Here is a 26552-nt window from a genome sequence, read left to right as displayed (position 1 = left end):
AATAGAAAAGCTGAAACCTGAGGCATCACTGCTCTGACTGTAAAGGGAGTGAATCTGTGATCCCTTTGCAGGAGGAGCCCAAGCAGTGCTGGTGGAACCAGGAGTTACAAATGAGAGGGTGATGTTGTGCTAAATTGAATTAGGGCTAAGACAACCACAGAAATCTGCTTACTATTGTTCAGGTGGCTGAATTTGGTCACCTTCCCTTTATTTCCATTAGAAGGATCTGAAGGAGGCTTAGCCATGCACACCTTGATGTTATGGTGTCAGAAAAGAAAATAAATAACTCCAATGGATCATTGATTCTGACCCATGCCTCCTCCAGGTGCCTCAGTGTGGAGGTTTACAATGCAGTATATTCACTTCATTATTCCAGGCATTGCTCTAGCATCAGAACCACTTTTCAGATCAGCAAAACTCTTTTACAAGACTGTTTTGGTATAAAATCTTCCTTCTCTCAGGCCTGTTTCATTTAAATTTCTTTTCAATAGAACAGTGGACTAATGATCCAATATTACTTTCCATTTAGATGCTGCATGCAGGATTGCCTGAGCTGAAGAGCATCCAGGATGTGCAATATGTGTATGATAACCTCCGTCCTCAGGACTCAGATCTCCAGGCTACAAGCTACTTTACAAGGTAAACCCAGAATATTTCCCAGAAACCTTGTCTTCTTCAGGCATGGAGCAATTTTTCTCCTATGTTAAAAAGCTTAATCAGGGAAATTACACTAAAGGATAATTAGTCTTCATGTGTTTACTTTTTAAAAGTCATTCCTTACGCAGGTTGTAACCAATTTCCTCAAATTTCTGGAAGAAACAGTTGTGCATTTGTGGTACACTTGTAACAAGTCACTCAGTGCCTGGAGATTTCTTAGGCTTTCATGGTGAAACCATCCTGATTTATATCAAGTGTTTTCTCTGTTTTTAAATGCAGCAGCTACATACAAATGGATTTAGACTGCTTAAGGGGGTTCAACCTTTTAATAGTGTGAGTGAGAACCTTGAATTTCTGCATTTTGCTCCTTTTTCTCTTCCTCTTTTGACCTTCTGTGCTCCATCAGAGATGTTGCTAGCCACAGGTTCTCCAGCTGCAAAACACTGCTGGTTCTTGCTTTCAATCAGTGAACAGATCAATCACAGAAAAGCCTTGTGTGTGAATGTAGATATATTTAAAGCTTCACTTGTGTTATGATAATGAAACCTCTCACCTTTTCGTGATAATAGCTGGGGATTAATGAGGAGGAGCTGCAGCTGCTGTGCATAAAGTCAGTCTAAGACCCTCAGTCCTGATCTTTCAGCTCTGCATCACAAATGATTCCAGCTGTGAGGCTGCTGTAGGTGGAGTGAGTGCAGACCTCTCTGGAACTGGAAATTCACTGCAGTTCTGGGCACATTGTGAGGCAAAATCTCCCTGTCAGGGTCTGCCCTGAGCAGCATCATCATTTCCCAAGGACTATGAACTCGTGCTCCCTGGGCACCCTCTACATGTGGAAAGCAACCAGACTCCTCTGACCTGATGAAGGTTTTGGGAAATTAGGTGTGTTGTTTATATGTCTGCTTTTCATGCACTAGAATCTGCTGTAATCTGAGGAAACCAAGGCAGCAAGTTTGGAGAAGGCTGGGACAGAGACCTAGAGACTATAAGGGTGACAATTCTTTGAGAAAAAAAAAATATATAAAAACTTTTCAAACAAAACTATTGTTCCATGACTTTACACACAGCATAGCACTAAGTTACTTTTCCTGTAGCACTTGCTTTTTTCATATGCTTTCACTCCTGCCCCTTAGCAAGATTGTTATATTTTAAAATTTAATTACAGCCTCACATTTACCATCAACTCCTACCTTATCCTTTCCTTTAAAATTTCATATATTCCCAAATTACAGACTTAAATTTCCACTTCAAATAGGAAACATGCAGTTTCTAATTAAACTGTAGAAGTCTTGATTCCGTCAACTAGTTCAGGTGGGTGTGTCTGTCTCTCATGGGTAAAATACCCAGTTTGTTTAGTTAGTGGAAAAGGGCTGGGATATACAAAACAAGCAGGAAAATCTGAGTTTTCAGAGTGAAAATTGCATCAGTGGCATGCAGAGCTCAGAGCTGGTGGTGGAAAGGATCAGCTTCCAGCTGGGTCGGTTAAGGGTTGGCATCACTGCAGCCTTGCTTAAGGAAGAGTCAGGATGAAGATGTGGTTCAGGGCAGAGCTGGATCTCCACACTCTTTCTTTGAGGGTTATGGACATCAGGGTGGGAATTCACCTGCAGTCTTCCTCAGCCAAAGCATGTGGGGTAAGGCCATAAAGTGACATGAGAAAAGAACATTTTCAGAACAATTTCAGAAAGGAACAAGTCTGGACCGGACCTATACATATAGTGTGAAACTGAGCCTTGAAGCAAATACAATTCAATACTGACATTTAGAAAAAAGAATATGGATTTTGGAAGAGTTGGTGTGCTTTGATGCCTGGTAGAGGGTTATGCTAGGCTTAGGAAATCCTGTTCACCTCACAGAGACTGTAGGTAGGACTCAGAGGCCAGAATGTCCTTCATCCCCTTAGATATCTTGTTAGGGATGGTGTTAAGGAAATTAAGGAAATTCCACTCAATTCCAACAAATTAGCTGTGCTGTGGGCTCTGTCCTTATTTGAAACTGCATTTTCTCCTAATACACATTCTCTGAACTCCAGAGCTGTTGTTCCAATTTCCTTCAAAATGCTGAAGCTTTGTTATTGTCCATCATTGCATCACATAGAAAAGACAGATATTGCTAGAGTGCATATTTTATTCATTAATATTCTTAGGATTTGTTTCTATTATATATGCTCATTTGCAAGAAAATCCCTTTACATGAGTTCATGAATTTCCATGGATCTCTTTTCTCTTTATTTTCTTCTTTATTCTAATTTCTATTCATTAGAATATTATTTCTGTTAATTCAGAAAATGTATTAACATTCCAACATGTTTGAAGATGGGGATAATATCAGGCCTCATGTCAAGTAGGATTTTAACTTCTGGAAATTGTATTCATTTTTTTCAACATAAACACTTTGGGATTGCCTGATACCCTGATCCATGCAGAGACTGCCCCTCTGTAAAAAACACATTCCAACCTGGCTTTAGGAATATAAATGTATTGAGATTTTTGTTAGCTGCATCATCTTTATTTCTTATATCCTTCTTATACAAAATATTGATAGGATAAAAAATCCAGTTACATTCTTTTCATGGTCAATCTCTGGCTTATTCCAGCATATATGTTCCAAACTGCCCTTAGAAAGACAAGGAACTTAGAAGTTCTGATTATTAGCACAACTTCTAGTGGTTCTCAAATCCCTTGCAATTTGTAGCTACTTTTTCTCTATAGTTGCTTCCAAAAACACTTCATTGTTTTTTACAAGCTGTTTTCTAGACAAGAAGAATTGGAATGCTAAACGTTGCCAACAGAAAGGTGTTTCTTGTTCTAAGTACAAGGTAGTTATTGTAATCTTTCAGATTCAATACTATAACGTGTCCACAGAAAATCCCAATTTTCTGCTGGTGGAAACAGGAGAACAGCATTCCTCTGTATTTCTGTAGAAATGGGCTGCTCTTAGCAATTCTCTGAGTTTGGTTTAGCAATAACACTGACACTGGCCCTAGTGCTGTTTAGGAACAGCATGAAATGATGAATGATGTCACAAAAGCTCCTGGCAGAATGATGTTGATTTGTTCTTTGCCATCACCTCTTTGGCCAGCAGAGCAATTGTGTTAGGGTTTGGACTCTAACATACTGACCCCTTCCAGGCTCCTAAAGCATTCTGTGTTTTACTGAATTCCTTTGCTCTCATTCTTGATTTGAGTCATGTGCAGCAGTCTGTGGTGTCACTTGTGTGCAGCCCTTCCCACATGGGGTCAGTCCCTTGTTTGGAGCTGATGAGCAGCAGCGTTCAGCCCCACAGCCTCTGCAAGGTCACAGCCTCGCTTGGGGATAAACAATGCACCAATTGAGAGTTAAACAAGAGTTTCTGTGTTTCCTTGGCAGTCCTGTGCACCTACTGCCAAATGAAACATCCTTGTCTCTCCAGCATCTGCCCTGAACTCAGTTTGATCCTTGAAACTCAATTTGATCCTTACCCCTCCCTCCTTTCCTCTTACCCTGACAGCACAGTTTTATCAGAAGCTGGAAACCCATCTTACCTCTGGATATAAATTTCCTCTATGGTTTTCTGCAGATGTCTTCAAATGTCAGCGTGGTGGGGCAGGCTGCCTGACATTTTTAATGTGCCTGCACAGGGATGTGTATTTAAAATTGGTTTTAAGAGCATAAAGTTAGCCTAATGCAATGAATGGAGTTGATTTCAATTGATTGCAGTGTGCAATCTAACCCACTCACAGAAACCCATGAATAAGAGATGCAGGGTGGATCTGACAATTACCAGGGGAGCACAGTGCATATCTTCAGCAGCCTGATGGAGGGGGTGCTGCTTGGGTCAGCTGCTTTGTTTAGTTATGGACTGTACTTATTTATGGACTCATTCTTTAGGTACCTGTCTCTGCTCAGGTCAAGCACATCCACTCCAAACCACAAATGCCAGCAGCTTCAAACTGGACAATCCACAGTAACTCCTTTCAAAACATTATTCTAATCTCAAACTGATCAGTCAACTCTGTTTCTCAGGTGACTGAGGGTATTTCAGCAAGAAATTTCCCAAAAAGGTGAAACACAGTGGAAATTGGTGGCATCTGAAAGGGAATGGACAAAAGTACAACACTAAACTTTATTTCACTGATGTCCAAGTAGTTTATAAAGATTGGTGGTGTATGTGCCCCAAAGGAGCAGGAGGCAGACTTCCTACGTGAATTTATGGTTTTTGAGGGATTTGTATTATAAAAGGTCTGGAATATTCTGAGAAAGTCTATTAGTATGGCGGCCTGTTATTCAACTTGTTTTGGAATGGAGCTTGGTAAATTCATGGATGGAAATGTGGAATATAAATGGAACACTCTCCATTAACATGTGAGAATCCAATGAGAATAAATTTTGTTCATTATACTCTAAATGATTTTCAGGCCTAGATGGAAATGAGAACCAGGATATCATCAAGAAAGATAAAGAAATATCCACCAAGGCTAAAATCTTAATAACCAGGCAGTAATAATGGTTGTATGTGCTGTGTATAAAGGCTGATGTGTCCTGAAAAATCTGAGCACCAGCCCTCAGAATACCCATAGGTCCCATAAGGAATGTCTGCTTCCTAAAACAAAAGTGGCAAACTACCACTAGGCACTTGTGAAAACATCAGCCAAACTTTTCATCCATCTCCTTTTACACAAGCAGCCAGGCAGTCTGTTCATGTTTTACCTGATACTGTAATTTGACAGGTCTGTAGAAAGAAAGAAGCCAAATCTGAAATTCATAGGCAATTCAGCAGGTGGAAAGCAGAAAGTCATTACTTTCCAATAATCCCAGATATTTAACTTTCTTTTCTGAGAAGTAGGTCAGAAACCAATCTGCATGGTAAACAGTTATTGTCATGTGGAAAATAGCATTTTTCTCTCTGAAAACTGTGTTGGCAATATTTGGATTCACTGCTAATATTACTCTAGTTAATGACAGTTTCCAGTTTGCTTCTGATTAACCTGGGCTTTTAATACTCTTTATATTGTTCACTTAGTTTAGCTGTCTCTAGACCATCAGGCACTAGTTTTCTATGCAGCCTGGGAGCTCTCAAATAAATAAGAAACTTTTGTCACCTTTGTGAAGGCAGAGCTTTGGGCACAGGCAAAGGTGGTAATGGCCAGGGAGCAAGAGGAGGATTTTTAAAGAGAATACCCATGACCTTACTGCTTTCAACTATTGCTAAGCTTAATGTGGCTAGAGAAAAGGAGGTGTATGGGGATCTGGGAGAGTTCAAGGAGAAACTTCCACCACTGGTCCTCAGGATGAACTCTAAAAATGCCAGCAGAAAGGGGAATTGGGTACCACAATGTGATAAACTGGGTCACTGAACTGATCCAGGCCAAAAATAAACTGCAAAATCTCAAAAAGGTAAGACACACAGGTTTGATATACCCCATTGCTCCTATATTTTGTTAAGAACCAGCTTTTGGGAAAAAGGGTTTCCTCAACCCAATTTTCCCTTGAAAGAAAGTGCAGCGAGCCACAAGCAGAGTTGTTCCACCTTGCTGGGGAGACAGAATAGCAAAGAGGCCTTGAGTTCTTTGTTGATTACATGTAATAAGGTTTGCTTAATGTTTTCTATCCTGGCAAAGAGGACTGCATGCAGTCAAAACAGAGAGGGGGAGAAAGCAACTCATACTTCTGTTCTTATTTGATTTTAAATATAATAATTTTAAATAACTCACAGGGAAAATCTGCAGCACTGACAACACAAGGCTCTGTTTTAGATCTAAAGGCTGTGATTAGCAATCTGGGTTTTAAAAGTATTTTAGAAGCTTAATGGCCCCATGGAAGGAATAGTGGTAGTCTGATATGTAGTGATGATGTCTGAATTAGTAGTAATTTACAAGCTGAGGCCTGTTTTATGTAAATTAAAATGCAGTGTGTTTAGCTGCAAAGTTATCGTGCCTCTTATACTAATGTGGCAAATTCCCTAACTGCTGTGCCATAATATGGCCAGTTACAGACTCTATAACCCAATGTCTCAGTGATTTAGGAAGTGTTTAAGCTACACATTAAATTAAACACATAGGAGTTAAAAAGGAAGAGTTCACCCCTGATGCAGCCTGGTAATCATCACTGAATTGATTCTGTACTAATATTTTGAAATGAGATTTGTTTTCTTGTTTTACTCAGTGTGTTAATTTGTTGAATTTATTAAATAGCTTGTGTCTGTTTCTGAAGAATGTAATTAATAATTAAGGTAATTAACCAAATCAATTCTGAGGTACCTTTCCTTGTATTACATTAAGAGGAACATATACATCTTTCCTCAGTTTACTATCCCTAATTAGTGTATGATAAATTTTGAATAAAATCTGAATTTCAGTGGGGTGAGCTGGGGAGATGCCTGTAGGTAGAATATTCCTTATTCTTTCTGGTTTGGTTTGATCTGTGAAGCTGCAGACTTCAGCCAGAGCATCTGAGATCATGGGAATTAGGATAATGCAATGAATGGACTTGATTTCAAATGATTTCACTACACATTCCAACCCTCTCACAGAAACCCATGAATAAAAATCTAATCTGAAATGACAGGTGGAGCATTTGCTCAGCTTTGGACAAGGCATGATGAAGGTGGTTAAGAATGTTGTCAGCCCTTGTAACCTTGTTAGATATAATCCAAAACTGGGAGAAAAAAAGAAAAGGGGAAAAAAGGAAACACAGCAATCCCCAGACAATTGGTAGAAGGTTTGCTGCCATATAATTTCAAATTATTGGGTTGTTTTTCTATAAAATCAGAATAGATATATAGATATCTTCAGAGAGCTGTAGCAATAAGCAGGGAGACAAAAAAAAATTACCATCAGAAGTTAATAGGTCTTAAAATTCAATTAGCAATTGAATTGAAGAGAGCAAGTGTTTTCTAAAGAGTACTGCATCTCACTCTTCAAAGACCTGTGATTATCTCTCACATTTGCAGTATATATCTTCATGTTTATCTAGGGGTTTTTTTTCATCTATTGTGTCTTTTCTGATGAAAGATCTCAAAACTGAAGGCAATCAAAACAGTGTTCTGGCTCCCCTTGCACAGGGATGAGATGGAGTGAGATACCAGGAGAAAATTTCTCTTTTTTTTTTTTAATTCATCTTAAGCAGTTCCACAGGGATAGGGCTTTTAAGAGCTAGGTAGAGGATTTAGCAACACATCATGCTCAGCTAAATCACAAATTGAATCCAAGAGTCTTGCTCAAACACGTGTAAGCCCATGTGAGGTTAGTGTAGCCAAAAATAAATATAATCAAAACTAGTGCCTCCTCTCCTGGAAGCAAAATGAGCACGTGCTGTTCAGCCCTGGGACTCCTCAGAGCACGCATGGAAATGTTCTGATGTCTGAAGGAAGTCCAGCTCCTGAGGAATAGTTGCTCCAAGCTAAGCCTTGAGGCAGGTTGTGGTAAGAACACTCCTTTAAGCAGTAGAGCTCAGGGGCTGGATGTGCTGCAGTGCAAATAGCAGTTACTTGTGGATATGTGAAGTAGGCTTTAGAATTTGGGAGTTTTAGGACTTGGATCCATAAAAAGAAGGGTCAAAGACTGGAAACAACAATAAAAGCATGAATAGCACCTCTTCTGTTTGTTCGTTCTTCAGGAAAATAAAGGAAAGTTTGGAGTGCTTTCCTGTTAAACTCAACAACTTGATCCACACGCTGGTGCAGATGTCAGTGGGGAGCTCTGCAAAGCCTCCAGCTCCAGAGAGTGTCCCCCAGGAATGGATGGCGCTGGACACAGAGAGGTCACTCTCACGGGCCACCATTCTGGGATTCAGCAGAAAGCCGGACCCTGTAGGTATTATCTTCTTTTCTGGCCCTCATTTGCCTGATCTTTAATGACACTTTTAAGAACTCATGCAGTCTCCCTCCTCCTTTATAGAGATGTGCTTGTGCTCCATTAAAAGCATCATGGGATGAATAGTGGTGCCATAAGCAGCGAGCTACCAGAGAGCAAAAGCACCAGGCAGACAGATATTTGCAGGGAGCCATTAAAGAGAGCAGTTCATTCCCTATAGTGAAAAATAAATCAAGGCCTAATTAAAGCATCCAGAAGGAAAGCATGGCACAAAATTAGGAAGCCTAATAGAAATTGGAGGCTGTTATATGATGCTTTAATGGTGCACTATTAGTTTTCACACACTGCAGTGATCTTTCAGTGTTTGAGTTGTATGCTACCCAGGCAAGTTTCTCTTCCTGTGGAACAAGGACTATGAATTACAAACTGAATTCTCTGGCACTTGGCACTACATTAAAGGAAGGTTTTTCTTTGTTGAAATCACCCTATATATTTTCTTCTACTTTTTTTTTTTTTTTTAATTTGTCTCTTTGATAATTTCTCTGCTCTGTCTCTCTTTTTTCCCCCAACACAGATATATCTCATCCAGGTGGTGCAGACCTGCAACGTGGTCACCTTCGTGGAAAAATCATTCCACCAGTTCTCAACACTTCACAGCCATCTCCAGATGCAGTTCCCATCTCATGCCCTCCCAGAGTAAGGCATAATAGTCAGTGTTATTCTGCTGTTAAGTGGTTCTCTCTTCTGTGCTCAGATAAATCTGTGAGAATATTCACAGCAGATGTATTTTTAGAAACACAAAGGCTGAGTGACATATTCTATCAAGCCTCCTATTCAGCCCCAGAAGGAACTGAATCACAGGCCATTGTGGCAGTCTAAGTTTTATATGTTATTGTTCATATTTTTAATGGGAGGAGAAAAGGGGAACAGCTTGGGCCTGAAAAAACTTCTCATTAAATTAAAGGGTCAGTGGTGTCAACTTAATTAAAGGCACCTTTAATAATTTTTTACTTTCTTCATGATGTTTATCAAAACTCATGGCAAGATCCTCATGTTAAAGTAATGTAGGGATGTTCACAGTGGGTCAGAACAGAAACCTCTGACTCTAGCACCATGATGAACATTTTTACAACATGGTGCACATTCCCCCAGCTGAGAAATACACAATAATTTTATGTACTGTCCTGCCCCCTAGCCCAGTACTTTGTGCCTCACATAATTCAGTTTAACATCCTTTGAAAAATCTGCAGTCGTTAGTTGCAATAATTCTGAATATTACTTTCTATCCATGTGCATGTCCTTTCCTGCTTTTCATTTTCTGAATGCTATTTCTTTACAGTTTCCTGGGGTAGTGAGTCTCATGGTTTATTTCTATCTTACAGAAACCAGCTTTGTCTCATGTGATTGCCCATGGCTTTAGAAATACAAGTGCTTTCTTCTACATATGTCATATACCTTGTGCTGCATACACCAGTGTGTACACAGTCCTCTCTTAGAGAATCTTTCTGACTCACCTGGTACAAGCCCTTCTTCAATCTCAATCTACAAAAAACCATAAATCCGGCCTAAAATACCAGCAGCTTACTTAAACCAAGCTGAGATTTAAGTGATTTAAGGCTTGAAAAAGAGAAAGGTCTTTGGATTTGACATGAAGTAAATAGCCACAAACAACATGGTTAGAACTTAAAGTCCACGAATTTCAGATCCAAAGCTGATATTCCCCTGAGCTCATGAGAAGCATGCTGAAAAGATGGCTTAAGGGTAGTTAGTTCTACAGAATGTGTCTCCTGCCTGAGGGGATTTTATTGACTCCAATTTGATTCATTATGGCTTTCACACATGAACTGGTCTGCGGCAGCTGGTGAGAATTGAAATTTCACTAAACAAATACTGAAAAAAAATTGTTTGAATCATGGTTTTGATTTGGAGATATTGCAGGGTAACTATTAGGTTGTAAAATAAAATATTTAACAAGGACCTGTTTATGAATCTTTTCTGTGGTGAGCACAGCCCTTTGAAAAGAAAATACATTTCTCTTCAGAAACACATAAACCTCAGAAACCCTGTAGTGAATTTCAAAAATAGTACTAGTCATTTCTCAGATAAATCTACCTCTGATAAAATCCTTTGCAACATTTTCACAGCTAAAGAGCACTTCAGAACTCACTGAGGGTAAATCTGCATATACTGAGGCTTTCTCTAGGAGCTCCAGTGCTTTATTGCCATAATTCAGTCCCAGCAGTATCCTGTCACTGCAGGATCTTTCCACAAGATTGTGTTTAAACAATTCATTTTATGATGTTTTTTGATAGGCATATTTTTTAATGTTGCAATTTTGTGTTGTGTTTTAACAGAACTTCATTAATTGGAGATTTTTCATGTATCCCTGATTTTATTCTAATAATAAAAACCTAATTATTTCTTTACAGGAAGTTATTACTGAAACTGCCATTCCATATAAGACCATTAGTCTGCCTGTGTGTTACAAAGCTCCAGCTCTGGCTGATGCCAGATGCTTCAAAGGAAGGAAAAAGCCTTGTTCCACAATGTAATCACAAGATCAGTTTAAAAGTGTCTGATTGAAAAATTTAAATGTTTAATATTGCTAGAATAATTGGAACTGCTAACAGAAAGGACTTGGTTTCTGCTTTGTAATGATTCTATGGAATTGTACATATTCATGTCTCATTAGGAGAAAACAATGAAATATGAGAGTGCTTCATACAAGTGCTAAATACTGAGTGTATTGTAAGAAACAAATGGCAAAAGCTCAGAGTTCCCAGAATCTGAAATTCTGCTATTGACATGTATTCATCCAGCTGCCCTTGTACTCTAGCACCATCTTTCTCTTTTGATTTATGAGAGGGTATTAATTGTGTTTAATTATTTTTTTGTGGAGTGCCAACAATCTTTTCACCCAACAAAATCTATAGGTGACATAACTGATACAGAGAACACTGTTCAGACAAGTAGGAAATGCAATGTTCTGTGTAGAACATTTGCACATGGTGCAAGTTTATATTTTTCTGATCTATTTCAAGTAGATGCCTGTTGCAATAGAACACGAAATATAATGACTGAAATTATAATGAAATATACTATAATACAAAAAATATGTATGCTGGAACTTCCAAAGTAAAAAGAAGAGAAATTTCTTGACCTCAATATATATAGAATTCATAAAGAGACCCTGGATGGGAGGATGAAATTGCCATCTCTCCAATGACACTGGTCAAACTAACAGTTTATCAAATTTCTCCTCCTCCAGAAAAGAATGCAAAAGTAATAATTATTTACCTAAAAGTGCATGAGAACTCCATTACAAAAATGTAAATATCAGAAGGCTTAGAAAAACTTAAAAAAATGAAACAAGAAATGCCAAGTATCAGGTTGGGAAATTCACGTTTTCTAACACAAGGGCACCCTCAAGGGCAAGGCCACTGACAGCTCAGCCATGATCCAACAAAGGCAAGAAGAACTTTACAAGAAGAGTTCAGTGCCACCACAAGTTCACATTGTCCTTCACTCCAGCAGGCACTGGGGCTGTCAATCTGCACTTTCTCTGTCCTCTGTTTGGCCACTGTGCTCTGGGTGCATCTTCTGAGGGTCTGCACTTTCCAGCCAGACCCTCTCTTTGTGTTACACAGACTGGTTCATTTTAAGCTGCTTAACTGTTCTCCTCTCCCAGCCCTTGAAAGAAGCCTCTGTGTGCCAGATGACCTGGGCTCTATTTTTGTCTGTGCTGTTCACATGTGTCATGAGCCAGGGTCGTGTCACTTTTCCCTCCTCATTGTGTGTCCTGCCACTGTGGTTTTGTGAGGGAAGAGTCTCCTCTTCCTGCCCATCTGTGCAGCCCCCAAGTAAACCCTGATCCTCCAGTGCCAAGGGCAGGGACCAGCAGAAGTTCATCCATACATGCAGCATGCTGATGTCATCTTACTCCCTCTCTGGTTTAATCCCAGACTAAGTCACACCAGAGCTGAGTTCTTCCCTACAGGATTTTGCAGCTGCCTTCCTAAAGGCTGGCCAAGTGTATGACAAACCAGACAGATCCTTTGTCTGAACCCTTCAGACAGCTGTTGAGATCTATTGGATAGAAAAATGCTCATAGCAGTGATGCCTCAGGTTTAGCTTTTATATTTTTCAGCAAATGGAAATTTTGCTGCTTTAGTGGGTCTGTGCTTCACATCAGGGGATGGTGAGCTCTGTGCACAGAGCAGGGACACAAAACAATTCCTGCTCCAGCTGGGCACCAAGGACAAATGCCCCAAATCTCAGCCCAGGAGCACAAACCCGATGGGCTGGAGAGAGAAAAACAAGCAGGGTGGGACTGCAGGGCTGAAGCTGGAATGGGACAATGAACTGCAAGGTGCAAATGGAGCAGAGCTGATCCCAGGGACAGAGCCCGTGCCCGGCCGTGCATTTTGGGGCCATTTTGGTTCATCTTGGGTGCAGCCCTGGCTGGGCTCTGGTGCTGCCCAAGGTGCATCCATGGAGGAGATCTTTTGGATAAATCCCTGCTTTGTTCTTTAACTCCATCCAGCCTCTGTTCTAGGGCAGCCTTCAGAGGGCATCAGCAGAAAAGAAAGAGGTTTGTAAACAAGACATCCTTGACTATTTACAGTGGTGGTGGTGGGACATGAAATACAATCAGGTGAAAACTTCTACCTTTCTCTGCCTCATACATTAGAGGACATAAAGCATAATGTTAATTATGAATCCTGCTATTAGCAATCTGTGTCATCAAGCCCATTATGTGCAATTTAACACAGATAGCTTTTCTGATGCTCCTTCAGCCTGGGAGATAAATACCCTTTGTCAGGGCAAGGTTAATACAAATTGATTATGTGTGTTGTTAAAACTCTAACCTTTTGACTGATCCAATATGCATTGTCTCTAAAATGCAAAGATGATTCAAATAAAAAATGGGAGGTTTTAACATTTTCAACCACCAAAGTATTTGAAAATTGACACAAGGCTATTCTATTCATGTGTAATTTATTTACTAACCCAAAATTAAATTCATCTTAATAAAAATTCAGCAAGAACATTACTTTTGCTATTTTTATTGTTATTGTTTTTTGCTGGGATTGATTTTGTTAGTGTGATGATCGTTTGTTTTCATAGATTATTTTTATTATGCTAGTACCTGAAATTAGATATGGGATCAGGGGCCTACTTGAAAACCTTATCTACAGTCTAAATAGCTGAGGTAAAAAATGCAAGCAATGATATATTCATCAAATGTCACATTGTTGCTGTAAGGCTTTGGTGCTCAATGTTCTGTGGTAAGGATATGTCAACTCTGGGCTCAGATCAGAGATCTGTTGTGCAAAAAGGCAATGTTTTCTTGGGATCATAAAGGGCCACTTATTCAGAGCTATTTAGAGACCATAAAATGCAAAGTGCATTGTCGGATTTGTTTATTTATTTACTTACTTTTAAATTAATTATTTAGAGAGAAAAAGTGCTTCAGTATGAGACAATTTAGCAGCAAATTATTAGAAGAAAGTGAATCACTGTAATATGACCCTGTAAGCATTTCTTCCCTTACCTGCAAAACCTCTTAGGAAATCTTGGCTTTCTTCTCTTAAGTACAGCTGGAAATATTTTCAGCAAATACAGTGCAAGAGTTCTGCTCATAAATATTCTTCTTTTGCAGGTTTCCCCACTCATGGCATTTACCTTTTACGGATCTTGAACACAAGAGAGTGAAGGATTTGAACCTCTATCTGAAGCACCTATTAAGTGGCTCCAGGAAAGTGGCTAATGTGAGCATTTCCAGTATTTCTTTTATTTGCACATGATTTCTAGTAGTGTTTTCCAAAAGATTCAGGAAATTTTCCATTGCCTGTTTTGAAAAAAGAAATATACATAAATGACACATCTTCTAATGATGCATTTTGGGATGGAGCCATTGCAGCATTCATCAAAACTTAAGACAAAGACAAGTAGGACTGAGAAATAGTTTATTAGACCTGGCAGGGCATTTTTCAGAAAAAAAAAAACTTTGATTCCTTTGCTGCTATTGAAAAGTAGTGATTCACTGAATTTTTGACAGTAAGGAGTAGGTTCTGAGAAATGTAACGTCTAAAAAAAGAAGTAAGCTTTGAAATATTGAAAAGTCTGATTTTGACAGTTGTTAAATGAAAAGTTCTATTCTTTCAGCCCAGAAATACCCTTTTCAAAATGTATTTAACAGGTAGAAGAAAGTTTTGCAAACATAAGAACTAACCCAGAATGTTTCAATAACATCAGAATGATGCATTGAGTCCATTAAAACTGGTGTTTTCTCATTTTTTATTCATTGTTGTTTTCAGAGGCTTGTGGTTCTCCTGCTGCTTAAAAATGGAGACCCAAAATGGTAACAAACATTGACTTTTCATTGTTTGGGCCAGTACAAAGCCTTGTGCACCTCAGGGCCACAGCACAAACTGGGGCTGTTTGGGTTTCATAGGAGGAGCAGCCAAAAGAGGGCATGAGAGGATGTTTGATCTCCAAAATCTCCAACATCTTGCAGGAGGGAAAAAAAAAAGTTTGCTGCCTAACTATATAACTTTCCCAGCTGTGACTTTTTAATGGAGATTAAGGAGGAAATTGTCTATATGCAAAACAAGCAGAAGTTTTCTTATTAATATGAATATTATTTCTGAGCCCTCAGTTGAAATTGAGATTTCCAAAGGGGATAAAAACCTTTTTGAGTCACTGAGTTACATGTAATTTGGTAATAACAGCTGACTTGGGTGCTTGGCTCCTTTGACTGACACTGCCAAATAATCTGCTCAGGTTTGGGTACATTGTTGTGCAATAAAAACACAAGTTTCACCTCAGCATGTGGAAGGACTTTTTACACTGAGGGAGGCAGAGCCCTGGAGCAGCTGCCCAGGAGTCATGGAGTTTCTGTCCCTGGAGACATTCCCAGCCCAGCTGGACACATTGCTGTGTCACCTGCCCTGGGTGACCCTGCTGTGGCAGAGCGTTGGCCTGGATGATCACCAGAGGTCCCTTCCAAGCCTGAGGATTCTGTGGTTCCTTTCTGACCCCCACGTTAGGGCCATGGGTTTATTTCACATCAGTGCCCTCAGTCACAGCTGAGGAAAAGCTGATCTAAGCCTGTGACCCAGAAATGAAGAGCTCAGTGTCTTCTGCTGTGCTCTGGACTGCTGGGAGGCACAGGGATTTTCAGTTTGGGCCAAGCACTGCTGTGCAGGAGCCTAATCTACATCTGGAAAATTAGGCTGCTGAAAGCTCTGGGACAGTCAAAATAATTTCCCAGCGGTGCACAGGAACTCTGCTGTGCCTCCTGCTCCATGGGGTGGTGCTCAGGCAGAGCAGGCTGCCTGGGCTCCCTCTCAGAAAACCCCAGTGTCCTTCCCAGTGTCCCTCCTGCTCCCTTTGTGGGTCTGCAGCACACAGCCCTGGAGCTGGGACATCCTCCCAGCCCTGCAACACAACCATGGCTGAGGGGTTGGAGGTAACTCTGGGCAGATGTGCTCAGGGACAGGCACTGCTGTGGTTCTGAACCACAAAATAAGACTGGTTTTAAGGAAAAGCTTTTTGGGAAGTCAGTGTCATCATCTTAGGTGTGCAAGTATGAAAAACTTGGCTGCATTGTAAAGTAAGTGTTCTAATTGGTTAGAACCAGAATTTGAAACTTTTTAGGAAGCTGTGCTGGGGCTCATCTGGGCACCTCACCCAGTGATGACATTAACTAACACAAGGTTTCCTGAGAAAAGCATGCATCACAAACAAAAGCTGCTTAGTAATGCATTATATTAATCAAGAATAAGACTTATTCATCTATCTATTTATGACTATCACTGTGTATTGATTCTGCTTTTAAAGTGAAACCTTTAGGAACTGTTGAGAGCGAGGAATTTTCCAGGCTGGTACAGCCTGGAGGGCTGAACCACGAGGAGAAGAAAGCAATTTTGTACCTGTGAGGGCTGTGCTGGACTTGGAGGGCAAGGGATAAGAAGCAGAGGAATGAATGAGCAGATTGTTCACATCCTAAAGTGCTGCTGCATGTGGGAAATCATCTTGCTCACCCCCATGCAGCTAACCTGCAATTCTGGATGATAACCTTTCAAGTTATTGATACTCCATAAACATTGAATCGTTATTTTTACCTCAATATGCTTCTCCTGCTGGGAGGTGGGAGAAATTTAGAAAATACTGACGTGTTCTGACCCACTTAGAACAAGGAGAGCAGTTGGTGGGTAATTTCCTTTGTATTCCCTTTTCTTTTACTTTTCACTTTGGTATGACTCTTTTAAAAATATCATGGTGTTACCTTGGCTTTAGCCTGAGCCTCCAAGCTAGGAGGCTTTCTTGGTAAAAATGAATGTAATTATTTTGTCCCTTTCCATGCCTATGACAACTTTGCAGTTGTCATAGGCATGGAAATTTGTCCTTTTTCTCAGAATGTTAAGGAGCCTGGCTGAAACCATTGAGTGAGTTGTCAGTTTTCAAGCATTATCAAACTGTCATTCCTATGAAATAGTAAAACTATATAGGAGTAAATAATTAATTCATAAATTTGTGAAGAAATCTAGGAAGATCAGTTGCCTGTAGAACAGGAATCCTTTTACTTTCTTTTTACAGTAATTTATGCTGAATTGTAGATGTAATTTATTGTAGCTGTAGAGTGGGCTGCAGTATTGTCTGAGATAGGGAGAAGAGCTTTTATTTCATTATAAAATACCCTTGTAACACTTGTAATCTTTGTAAACACATTAGCCTAAATGACTAGGCTCCATTTTCTGCTCTGAAGAATTTAGTCCAGTCCACACAGGACTGAACACATGCTTGGTTCTACCAATAAAGTAATTATAAATCCTGGAAATGAAGAAAGAATCAGATTACATCCAAATTCCTTCCTCAGTCATGCCTTGAGTGCAAGCTTTTTAGTCCACACTAAGTTCTGATTATGAAAATTTTATTATAATTGAGAGTAAGTCAGAATGTCACTGACCTTTTCTGCTAAATGTTTGGAATGAAGGAGGAGAGGTGGAAAGCAGCTCCTTCTTATTTGCACTGCAGTTCAAATGGAATTAAATGTTTCTTCAAACCCTTCTTTAATGAACAGAAGCTTTTTCTTCCTCTATCTCTGAATTTTAGTGCCAGATCCAGTAAATGCAGATACATCAGTTGGTGGAATATTTGTTCTTGGACCAGATTAAATCTTAAATGTGCTTATGTCCATCTCTGTTCAAGGGGATTTTTTTTAAGTCTATGCTTTACTTTAAGCATAAGCCTCACTTAGTTACTTTTATTGAAGAATTGCCTAGAATAGGAGTCCTTTTTTATATTCAGGTTAGCAGTGTTATAAATAACTCCCTCACCAGACTGTGTTCATGAACAAGCTGTATTCATTGCATCAATCACTTACATGCAGAAATTGATGAACCTTCATTGTCAAACTGAGTCAATTAGGACAGGGTGAAAAACAGTTTTCTGCACCTTTTTATTTTATATTTTTTAAATTTCATTCTACTTGTCCCATACCAGTGTCAGTATTTCTGATCACAGCAAAATAATTTTTCATTTTGGGGCAGCTGCACCACTGCTGACTGACTCATCACCTGCATGCACTGAAATACCTGAGTTTTTTAGATCTGCAGGGCAAAATTCTCATCAATCTTCAGAATCCTTGAGTTTTGCTCCATTTAATGGTAAAACAACCTGGTGATATCACCAATAAGAGGTGAAGCATCAAGAAATACTGAACTGAGTGTTGATATAACATGGAAGAGGACAAAAATATGTTCTCAAAGCATACAGCAAGTCTGTGACAGAAGACAGCTGCTGACCATTGCTGTATTTTTCTGTTTCACTCAATTCCAGCTGAGGGATGGGCTGGATGGTGACTGCAGCCCAAATCTCATCCCATAAATTAGGGCTGCCCTGGTGGCTCCTCATTTTGTGGCTGTATCATAGGAGGGTTGTGCACTGCCTGGGGACACAAAATCAAGGTAAGGCTGCATTAATTGAGTCTGGTTTTGGCCCCAGTGTCCAACACAACAGTAAGTGCAGGTACACAGTAGGTTAGTCTGTAAAAAAAAAAAATTCTTTTGGAGTTTGAGTCTATAAGATTTTCTAAGTATCCAAATTAACAGAGGACTTTGGAGGTGAAGTAAACCTTGTACAGGCAGGTAAGCAAACAGTCATGGTGTTTCAGCTGTGGATAGGTTCTATAAACTATAAACAGCTTTATAGTGACTTATAGGCTTTGTAAAAGGACTTTAAAGAGGATGTAAATGGGAATGATTGTAAATTATGTTCACTCATTTTCAAGCACAGTAAAAACCAGGCCCACAGCATTGTTCTAGGGTGAATGATGTTTTACACTGCAAAAGTAATCAATTTGATAAGAGCTTGCCATATTTCATTTCTGTTTTATTCACTGGTGCTCCTTGGGATTTGCAGAGATGAAGAAAAAGCTCCCACATGCCTGTGTGGGGGTACATAAAGAGGGGGAGCAAAGTGCTCCCAGGGTGTGTGAATCCCTTGAACTCCACCAGTCTCTGTTCCTGTGGCAGGCCACCCAGCAGAGCCAAAATGGGGAGGGTTCAAAGTGCTCTCTCTTCCCCTGTCCTTTCCTGAAGTTATAACAGCTGCACCAAGGTCAGCTTTTTCTGGTTGCTTTCTTTCCTGCTGATTCTCCATCCTGTGACAGTATAACAGGAGCATGGGTGTTCTCTGACCCCAAATCTACTCCAGCACAGCTGAAAAGAAAGCTGGAAGCAGAGGGGAGGCTGCTTTTCTTTCTATTGAAATTAAATCTGCTATGAAACCTGGCTGTGTTTCACAAAGTGCACAGTGATTTTCTGGTTAGTCTCTGATGGAAAGCAGCAGACAAATTCTATCATGCTGCAGTAGTGCAGGGCTGTGCCCGCCCCCCAAAGCCACTGAAATATTTTTATTTCACTTGTATTCTATTGCAAGTAAAGGTGGAGTTTGTGCCTTTTGAGTTAAATGGCTGAGAAAAGGTCTGTGAGTTCCAGACGGACCACACAGACCAGTCTGCTCCTGTTTTGGCTAATGTGCTGAGTGACCTGCAAAAAGTCAGAATTACCTGTTGAAGATTATTGTGTCATTAGGTAAGAATGGTTAGACAAATGATAGGATATCCTAAGTGTGCAATATTTCAGGGAATTTCCATTTGCTGATTTAAAGGTAAGAATTCCAGGGGGGAAGAGGGTGAGGGAGTGCTTTGGTCATCCTCAGTGCCTTCCTTTCTGCCCAGACCATCACAGGGTCTCTGAGATCGTCACCCACTGTCACTTCTGGGTAACAGAAGCTGCTGGGTTAGAAATGGACTCTCTGCACCTTCAAGCAGCTCATACATTTGTTCAAAGCTCTGCTAGATCTGGTTTTGTTTAGCAGTGTGCTTGGCTTAATTCTGTCACATTAGCTGGGGTGCAGCTGCTGGAGGTCTCACAAGATTCAGGAATCACCTGAAAGTTCGTTGTGGTTTTTGGAGGTTTGCTGAAAAAGGCACTTAGACATTTTCTGGTGGAAATCTAAGTGGTGGAGCCCTGCAGCAGGCAGATTAGCACAGGTCAGGGGGAAATTGCTGTCTTTTAAATATGAGTGTGCAAAACGCTTCTCTGCACAAACAGCCAGGAGACACCCCCAGTGCTTCTGAAGCACCTTGCCCTGCACAGGCTGCTGCATCTGCTGCTGCCACATGAGCTGCTCCATTCAGTTCTTGCATTCCTTCTGCCAACATCACCCTTGCTGCTTCCCCTCAGGATTCTTGTGAGTTTGATGGTCCCACAGGGTCCATGCCTGTCCTGCCCATGCCTGTTGTAAGTTCTGCACTTTTCCACTCCCGTGTCACCGTGATATTTTCTGAAAAATCCCTTTGCCAGGATTTCTTCTCCTGGGAAGTTGAGAAGCTTCAGAGAAAAATGTAAATAATAATTATCTGATTGTTTCTCCTGTGTTTTGCTGCTTTGGAATGTGGTAGGTGATTCTTTCATTGGTTCCATGTGAATTGTTTTAACTTAATGACCAATCCCAGTCCAGCTGTGTCGGGACTCTGGTCAGTCAAGGTTTTTCATTATTCATTCTTTTCTGGCCTTCTAATGTCTCCTTTCTCTTTCTTTAGTATAGTTTTAGAATATAACATAATATAATATAACATAATATAACATAACAATCAGCCTTCTGAGAACTTGGAGTCAAATTCTCATCTCACCTCATCCTGGGGACCTCACAACACCACACTCCTGTACTTAAACCAAATGTGTTTATTTTTTCAGCCTTCTCTCCGTTAGAATGAGATTTTGGAATTTTTGTGTGAAACAATCTCTGTAAATCTCCTATTTACAAACCTCTTGCTTTGTATTATTTGTCTTGCATTTCCATTTATTGCAGAAAGAGTAGGTGGAGAGGAAGCAGAAAAAACACCATGCTGCTCAGAGTGGAATTTTTTATTTCTCTTTCAAGTCAGTTTGTGTATCTTTATTTCTACCTCCTGCCTACTTCTCTCAAGATCTTTGAAGTCATAGGGCCACTTGAGTTTTTCTGCTTATTTTCAGGCTGTCAAATAAAGGCTGGGCTGCCAAAAATATACTCTCAACCCTGGAGATTTCCTACACTTGGGACTTGTGCTGAAAGAGCAAGTGAAGGTCCCCTGGGGAATAACTGTGCTGTTTAAAGCCGCTGGAAGCTGTGGCAGGTGTATGGGCATTCCCCTGTCAGCTGTCTTCATCAGATGGGAGAATAATTACTCGTGCTCAGTACAGACAGGTGTATTGGCAGTCCACTGCTAATAACTTAAGGATCTGTCATTCAATTCAAGGAAAACAATTATGTTGGGTTTTCTTTCTGTCTTTTTTTTCTTTTCCCTGATTTTTGTTTAAAAGAATATATCAGTGTGGGAGGAAAAACTCCAAACAGTAGTGAAAAATGAAAGGCAACTGTGAAAATAAACCTAGATTTCTAAATCTTATCTCTCCACTGAACATACACATCTGTTCCTCTGTCTGCTGTAACCACATGTTAACTCCTCACTAGCTGCTTTTTTCACTACCCTGTTCCTTTCCTTTTTTCCTTACACAAATTATGCTACATCTTGTCAAATTGAAGGAACACAAATACTACTTGAAGTACATCTTGCTGATAAGAGACATATTATTTTCCACTGACTGGAAAAAAACAATGGTGACATTTTAATGCTGGAATCTGAAAAGTCTCTTGTCCTACCCATTCATTACAGTGTCAGTCCATGTAACATCAGCATGAATGTAACAATTCTAACCCTCTTGAAGAATGGCCATTCTGAAATATGGCTTTATGAAAAGCCAATAAAATGCAATTACTGTCCAGCTTTGATTCAGAGTCATAAGAGTCCATTTAAGAATTCACGTTTTTATTACCTTGCAAAATACTGAAATCTGGGGATTTGCTTTATTGTTTTAATTCTCTCCAGCCGAAGGTAACTACCTGTTATATATGTTCACTAGAGCAGCACAGGTCAGTACATAAAAATAAAAGTTATAGCAGTACATAAGGTGGATTACTCTTTTAAACAGGAGGGTGAAATACGATCATGCCTTTCACTCCCTGTGGGTTTCTGGTAGGATTTAACAGTGTATGGAGCTTTTCAGCACAAGTGTCCATTAAGCTGCTGTGGGAGGGAGGTTTGCACAATGTCTGAGCCTCAGGGAGGCACACACGAGGTCAGGTACGTGGGGTCAGCCCCGTGCCAAGGGCAAGTTCCCTGCTGGTTACACAGAGCTCAGAGTGGAGATGCTCTCCTGCCTTTGTTTCACACAGGGGCTGCTCTGTCACAGCTGCTCAGACAAATCTTGAGCTGCTGGGCATGGAGCACGAGCACAAATCTGTGGCCCCACAGTGTGGGAATCCAAAATCAGAGGGTTTTGGGAAAGCTGCAAAAGGCAGGCCTCAGAGACAGCAGAACTGTGGTTGGAGCTAAGCAGGAGCCATGAGATTGGTCAGCAGAAAAATTATGTAAGGAGTAGAAAAGTAAGGACAAATAGAACAATGGTAGAATAGTGAACACTTGTCTAGAATAACTCCCTAAGCTACAGAAAAATTTATCTAGCAAGATATTAGGAATTTCTAAGCTTAATAATGGAGCTCTGTGCATTGTGTTTTAGGGCTTACAAGCAGGTATTGTATTTGAAATAAGCAAGCATTGTTTAACCAAAGGTATGTGTGCTTATAGTGGTTGGATAGAACTACTGTCAATGTGGTTTTGCTTTGTGTGATTGGTCAAAAAACTTATAAAGTGAGTTGTAAGATTAAGTTCTTGCTCTGCTGCCTGGGATGTGAGCTGCTGGCATCTTCCCATTGTCATCACCATGCAATGAGGCTGATGCTGGAAAATAAAGCAGCTCAAGGCATGTTCCACATCAGTTCTGTCCTGTTTGTGATTTGGACATACACAAATCTGTGGCCCCACAGCTCTGAAGTTTGTTGACAGATAGGGGCCAGGTAGGCACCAAAGCAGCATCCCTGAGAGTGCTAAAGGACACCTTCATCATCCTCCCTGTGCCACAGCAAAAGTCACTCCTGGGTTCCTAGCTCATCATCAAAAGGGAAAAGCTCCATTTTATTGCTAACTGTAATATGTGCATTAAAAATTACCCGTGAGCTTCTTGGAGGGGAATGATACAAGGAACAGAGTGCAACATATGATATTACCTACAATGTTTGTGTCCTCTTTCAGAATGAGCTTGTACTCAGCTTCTTCCTCAACTGGTCCAAAAATACCTTGGCAGAACACTCATCATCTCTGACCTTAGGTATGTGGATTACCAGTCTTATTTCTTTTCTTAGAAATGATAATCCTTGATAGCTTTATGCAAAGGTGAGTCTAAAGTTTTTAGATGGTTTGGGGTTTTTAGGATATAAGGATACCAACAAATAATTCCTGATTTCTCAAGGTCTTTGAAAATGTATTACTGACGTCACCTGTAGATTTCTTTCTCAAATTCCTTTCAGCCTTGCTTCATTTCTTTTTGAATAAACGTGCTTATATGCAAAGCAAAAGTTCATTTACACAAACTGTGGCAAGTTTCTTGTTTTACAAAACAAAATATTCCGAGATTTTGGAGGAAAGGATGTGAGTCATGACAAAGCACAATATGTGCTTGCACAAGCGAAGAAAATCAGGGGTGACTTCTAAAGTAATTTTCACAATGAGTGGAGCAAGTAAATAACAGAACATTATGTTAATGCTTAGGCATACATTATTAATGACTGTGGTAATTCACTCCTAGCTAAATGAGATGCTGCACTGTTCCCTTAGCCTATCTAAATACTTAACCCATTTCCCTCTTCTGTCCAGCCCCTAATTTAATCTAATTTCTGACATTACAGCATTAAGAGCCAAAGCATAAACCATAAAAAGTAAACTCTGAATGTTTATTGTCTTCCTCTGCCTTAGTTCTGCACTGATAATAATCTTCTGTACTCAGTTTTTAGGCAAAATAAAACCTCATAAAGGAGTCTGCAGCTGCACTCTGCACCACAACAATTCAGCTGGTTGTTATGTGCTCCAAGTGATAGGATGGTTTCCAAGATCATCAGTTTTCCACATTTCAGAAAGGATTGTATCTCTGCATATTTAGTTTGCATGTCCATTAAGTTAATTTAATCCCTCTGCAGACAGAGGTTTCGTTATCTCTTTTGCTGGGACCAGTTTTTTTTAATCCATCAGAACAAAATAAATCCTATTCTGGCTTCTCAGCCTTTGGAAGATTCCCCCTGTGTGGAGTTTATTTGATTAGGGCATGCCATTATCATATTAAACCCATTATGACTACTGAAAATTACTAATGGTTGCTCTAACTTTTACAAAGGATCAGGGAGATAATACAAAAATGTCCTAGGTACTAGGAACATGTAATCCGGGTCCATGGGCTGCATCTCTCTGTCTTTAAGCAAAGTTACAGATGTCAGATGGAACTGAGGCACAAGGCAATTAAAGCCCCAGGATAATTTTGGTATGTCACTATTATTCAGCTGCCTAATTCTTACAGAGAATCTGGGTGTGAAAGTTATATGCAAAATCACGAACTGAATCTGTAATAAAATTGAGAAATAACTTGCAACGTCATAATTCCTACAGCAGTGACCTGAGCCAGTGTAGTCTGAAGGATGAGCTGCTACTGTCAAATTTTCTGGAAAAATCCCTTTGCCAGGATTTCTTCTTCTGGGAAGCTGAGAAGCCTTAGAGAAAAAGGAAAACAATAATATCTCATTTGCTTCTTCTGTGTTTTGCTGCTTTGGAATGTGGTTGGAGATTGTTTATCCAACATGTTAATTGTTTTGACTTAATGGCCCATCATGGTCAGGCTGTGTTGGTACTCTGGAAGCAGTCATGAGTTTTTAATTAGTATCTTGTTAAGCTTTCTGTATCCTTTCTCTATTCTTTAGTATAGTTTTAGTATAGCATTCTTTAATATAATATTGTAACATAAAATAATCAATTAGCCTTCTAAGAACATGGAGTCAGATTAATAATTTCCTTCCTTCCATGGGGGACCCCAAAAATACCACAGATGAGCCATCTATTTTTGTTGTCAGTGACAAAAAAATCAAGGACGAGAGTGAAGAAACAGAGTCAAGAATGTGTTTAGTGGGTGTTTGATGAGAGCTGTGTGTCAGGTAACCCAGTCTGTTCCATACTTTGTAGTTAGTGGTGGTGAGGGTCACAGCATGGCTGGGGAAGAGGAGTGGGTCTCTGGTCTCCAGCAGTGAGGTTACAGGGGAATTGGATTTTTTCCTGTTCAATTACTCTGCCTTTTAAAGTTTGGATGCTTCACTTCTAGACTTAGGACAAAACCTTTGTTTCACAAGTGTAAGCAAACAAAACCCAAACTACAAACAAAAGGAGCTCTCTTTGGCCTAGAAAATTGATCACTATCATTTACTGATAAACCAGCAGTGCCCATGAGGTCCAAACAATGAGTTTAGACCTGGTAAAAACAGGGAAAAAGAATCATGGGCTGGGTTGCTCTGGGTACTGCAGTGTTTGTGGTGGAAGAGCTGCCATGCATGTGCTGGTTGCCCACCTGAGAAATCTACGGAAACACGCATATTTCTGTTTTTATTTTCCTCTATTCTTCACCTCACCTTTGGAGTCAGGCTGCTGCCACGCCCAGAGAGCTCACTGAAATCTTTGTTCCATGGCATTCTGCACACTGGTGGCATCCAGAGGAGACACAGGTCCAGCCAAGGTGCCAGGTAGCAAACAAGGAATTGCTGGGAGGAGCACAATGGCCCCAGAGGTTCTTGCTGGCTGAGGGTGCCCAGAAACCCTCTTGATTTTAGGTAAACCCTGCAGTAATGCCATAATCAGTCTAGGGAGGAATTAAATTCACTGAGCCTGCAGGTTGCCATGCATAAAAGCATGAATAAAAGCATAGATATTTTTTTCCCCACAAATTTCATTGCTTTCTGAGGTTATAGGGGTCTTAATATTTGTCTCTTTTGAAAAATAACTCACGTTTAATATGGGCTGTAGCTTTCCATGGGTCTGGTAGCTTCTCTCTCAAGCAAAAGAAATCATCTCTCTCTTGGTTAGGATCAATATGAAATAAGATTAATGCCCAATAAGATCAGGTTATGAATTTTGATCAAACCAGCATCTTTCTCTTACACTGCTATAATTTATAAATGTTGTAGGTAATTACACTTACTAAGGTAAAATAAAAATTAAAATTTATGAATTTGTACTCTGCTCCCAGCAATAGAGAGATTAGAAATCAGTGCTAAATTTACTTGACATGAATACTGGATCAGTATTCCCAGTGGGATGAATTCTGAATTATCCTGAACGTTGTCAGCATTTCATTATACCAAGCTCGCTACAAGGCAGTGAGAACAGATATCAGGAATGATTTCACAATCAGACTTTTATAAAAAAAGGAAGGAAGAAAGAAAAACCTACCAAAAACATTTTAATATCAAACTTGTTTCTTTTTCTTGAGTTTGTATCTCCTGAAAATATGAATCATTCAGGCAGTTTTGGTTGTGCTCTGGGCTGTAACACTGCACAGCCCAGCCCCAGTTCTGGCATGTTTAATTAGTGCTCCCTGTGTTTGTATGAGCCTCTGGCCTT

At 40.0% G+C, this 26552-nt stretch overlaps 1 protein-coding gene across 1 annotated transcript in view; it reads left to right on the top strand.

Annotated features, from left to right (window-relative positions):
* PIK3C2G (phosphatidylinositol-4-phosphate 3-kinase catalytic subunit type 2 gamma) overlaps positions 1–26552 on the top strand; it is a 242221-nt gene that overhangs the window by 191092 nt on the left and 24577 nt on the right. Inside the window, exons 27-31 of the mRNA XM_058805171.1 lie at positions 530–639; positions 8253–8445; positions 9024–9145; positions 14112–14220; positions 23154–23229. Of these exons, the coding sequence (XP_058661154.1) occupies positions 530–639; positions 8253–8445; positions 9024–9145; positions 14112–14220; positions 23154–23229 (610 nt within the window). The remainder of the gene's footprint in view (positions 1–529; positions 640–8252; positions 8446–9023; positions 9146–14111; positions 14221–23153; positions 23230–26552) is intronic.

Source organism: Ammospiza caudacuta, chromosome 5, assembly GCF_027887145.1.
Source record: "Ammospiza caudacuta isolate bAmmCau1 chromosome 5, bAmmCau1.pri, whole genome shotgun sequence".
Lineage (NCBI taxonomy): Eukaryota > Metazoa > Chordata > Aves > Passeriformes > Passerellidae > Ammospiza > Ammospiza caudacuta.
This window is presented reverse-complemented; position numbering and strand designations above follow the sequence as displayed.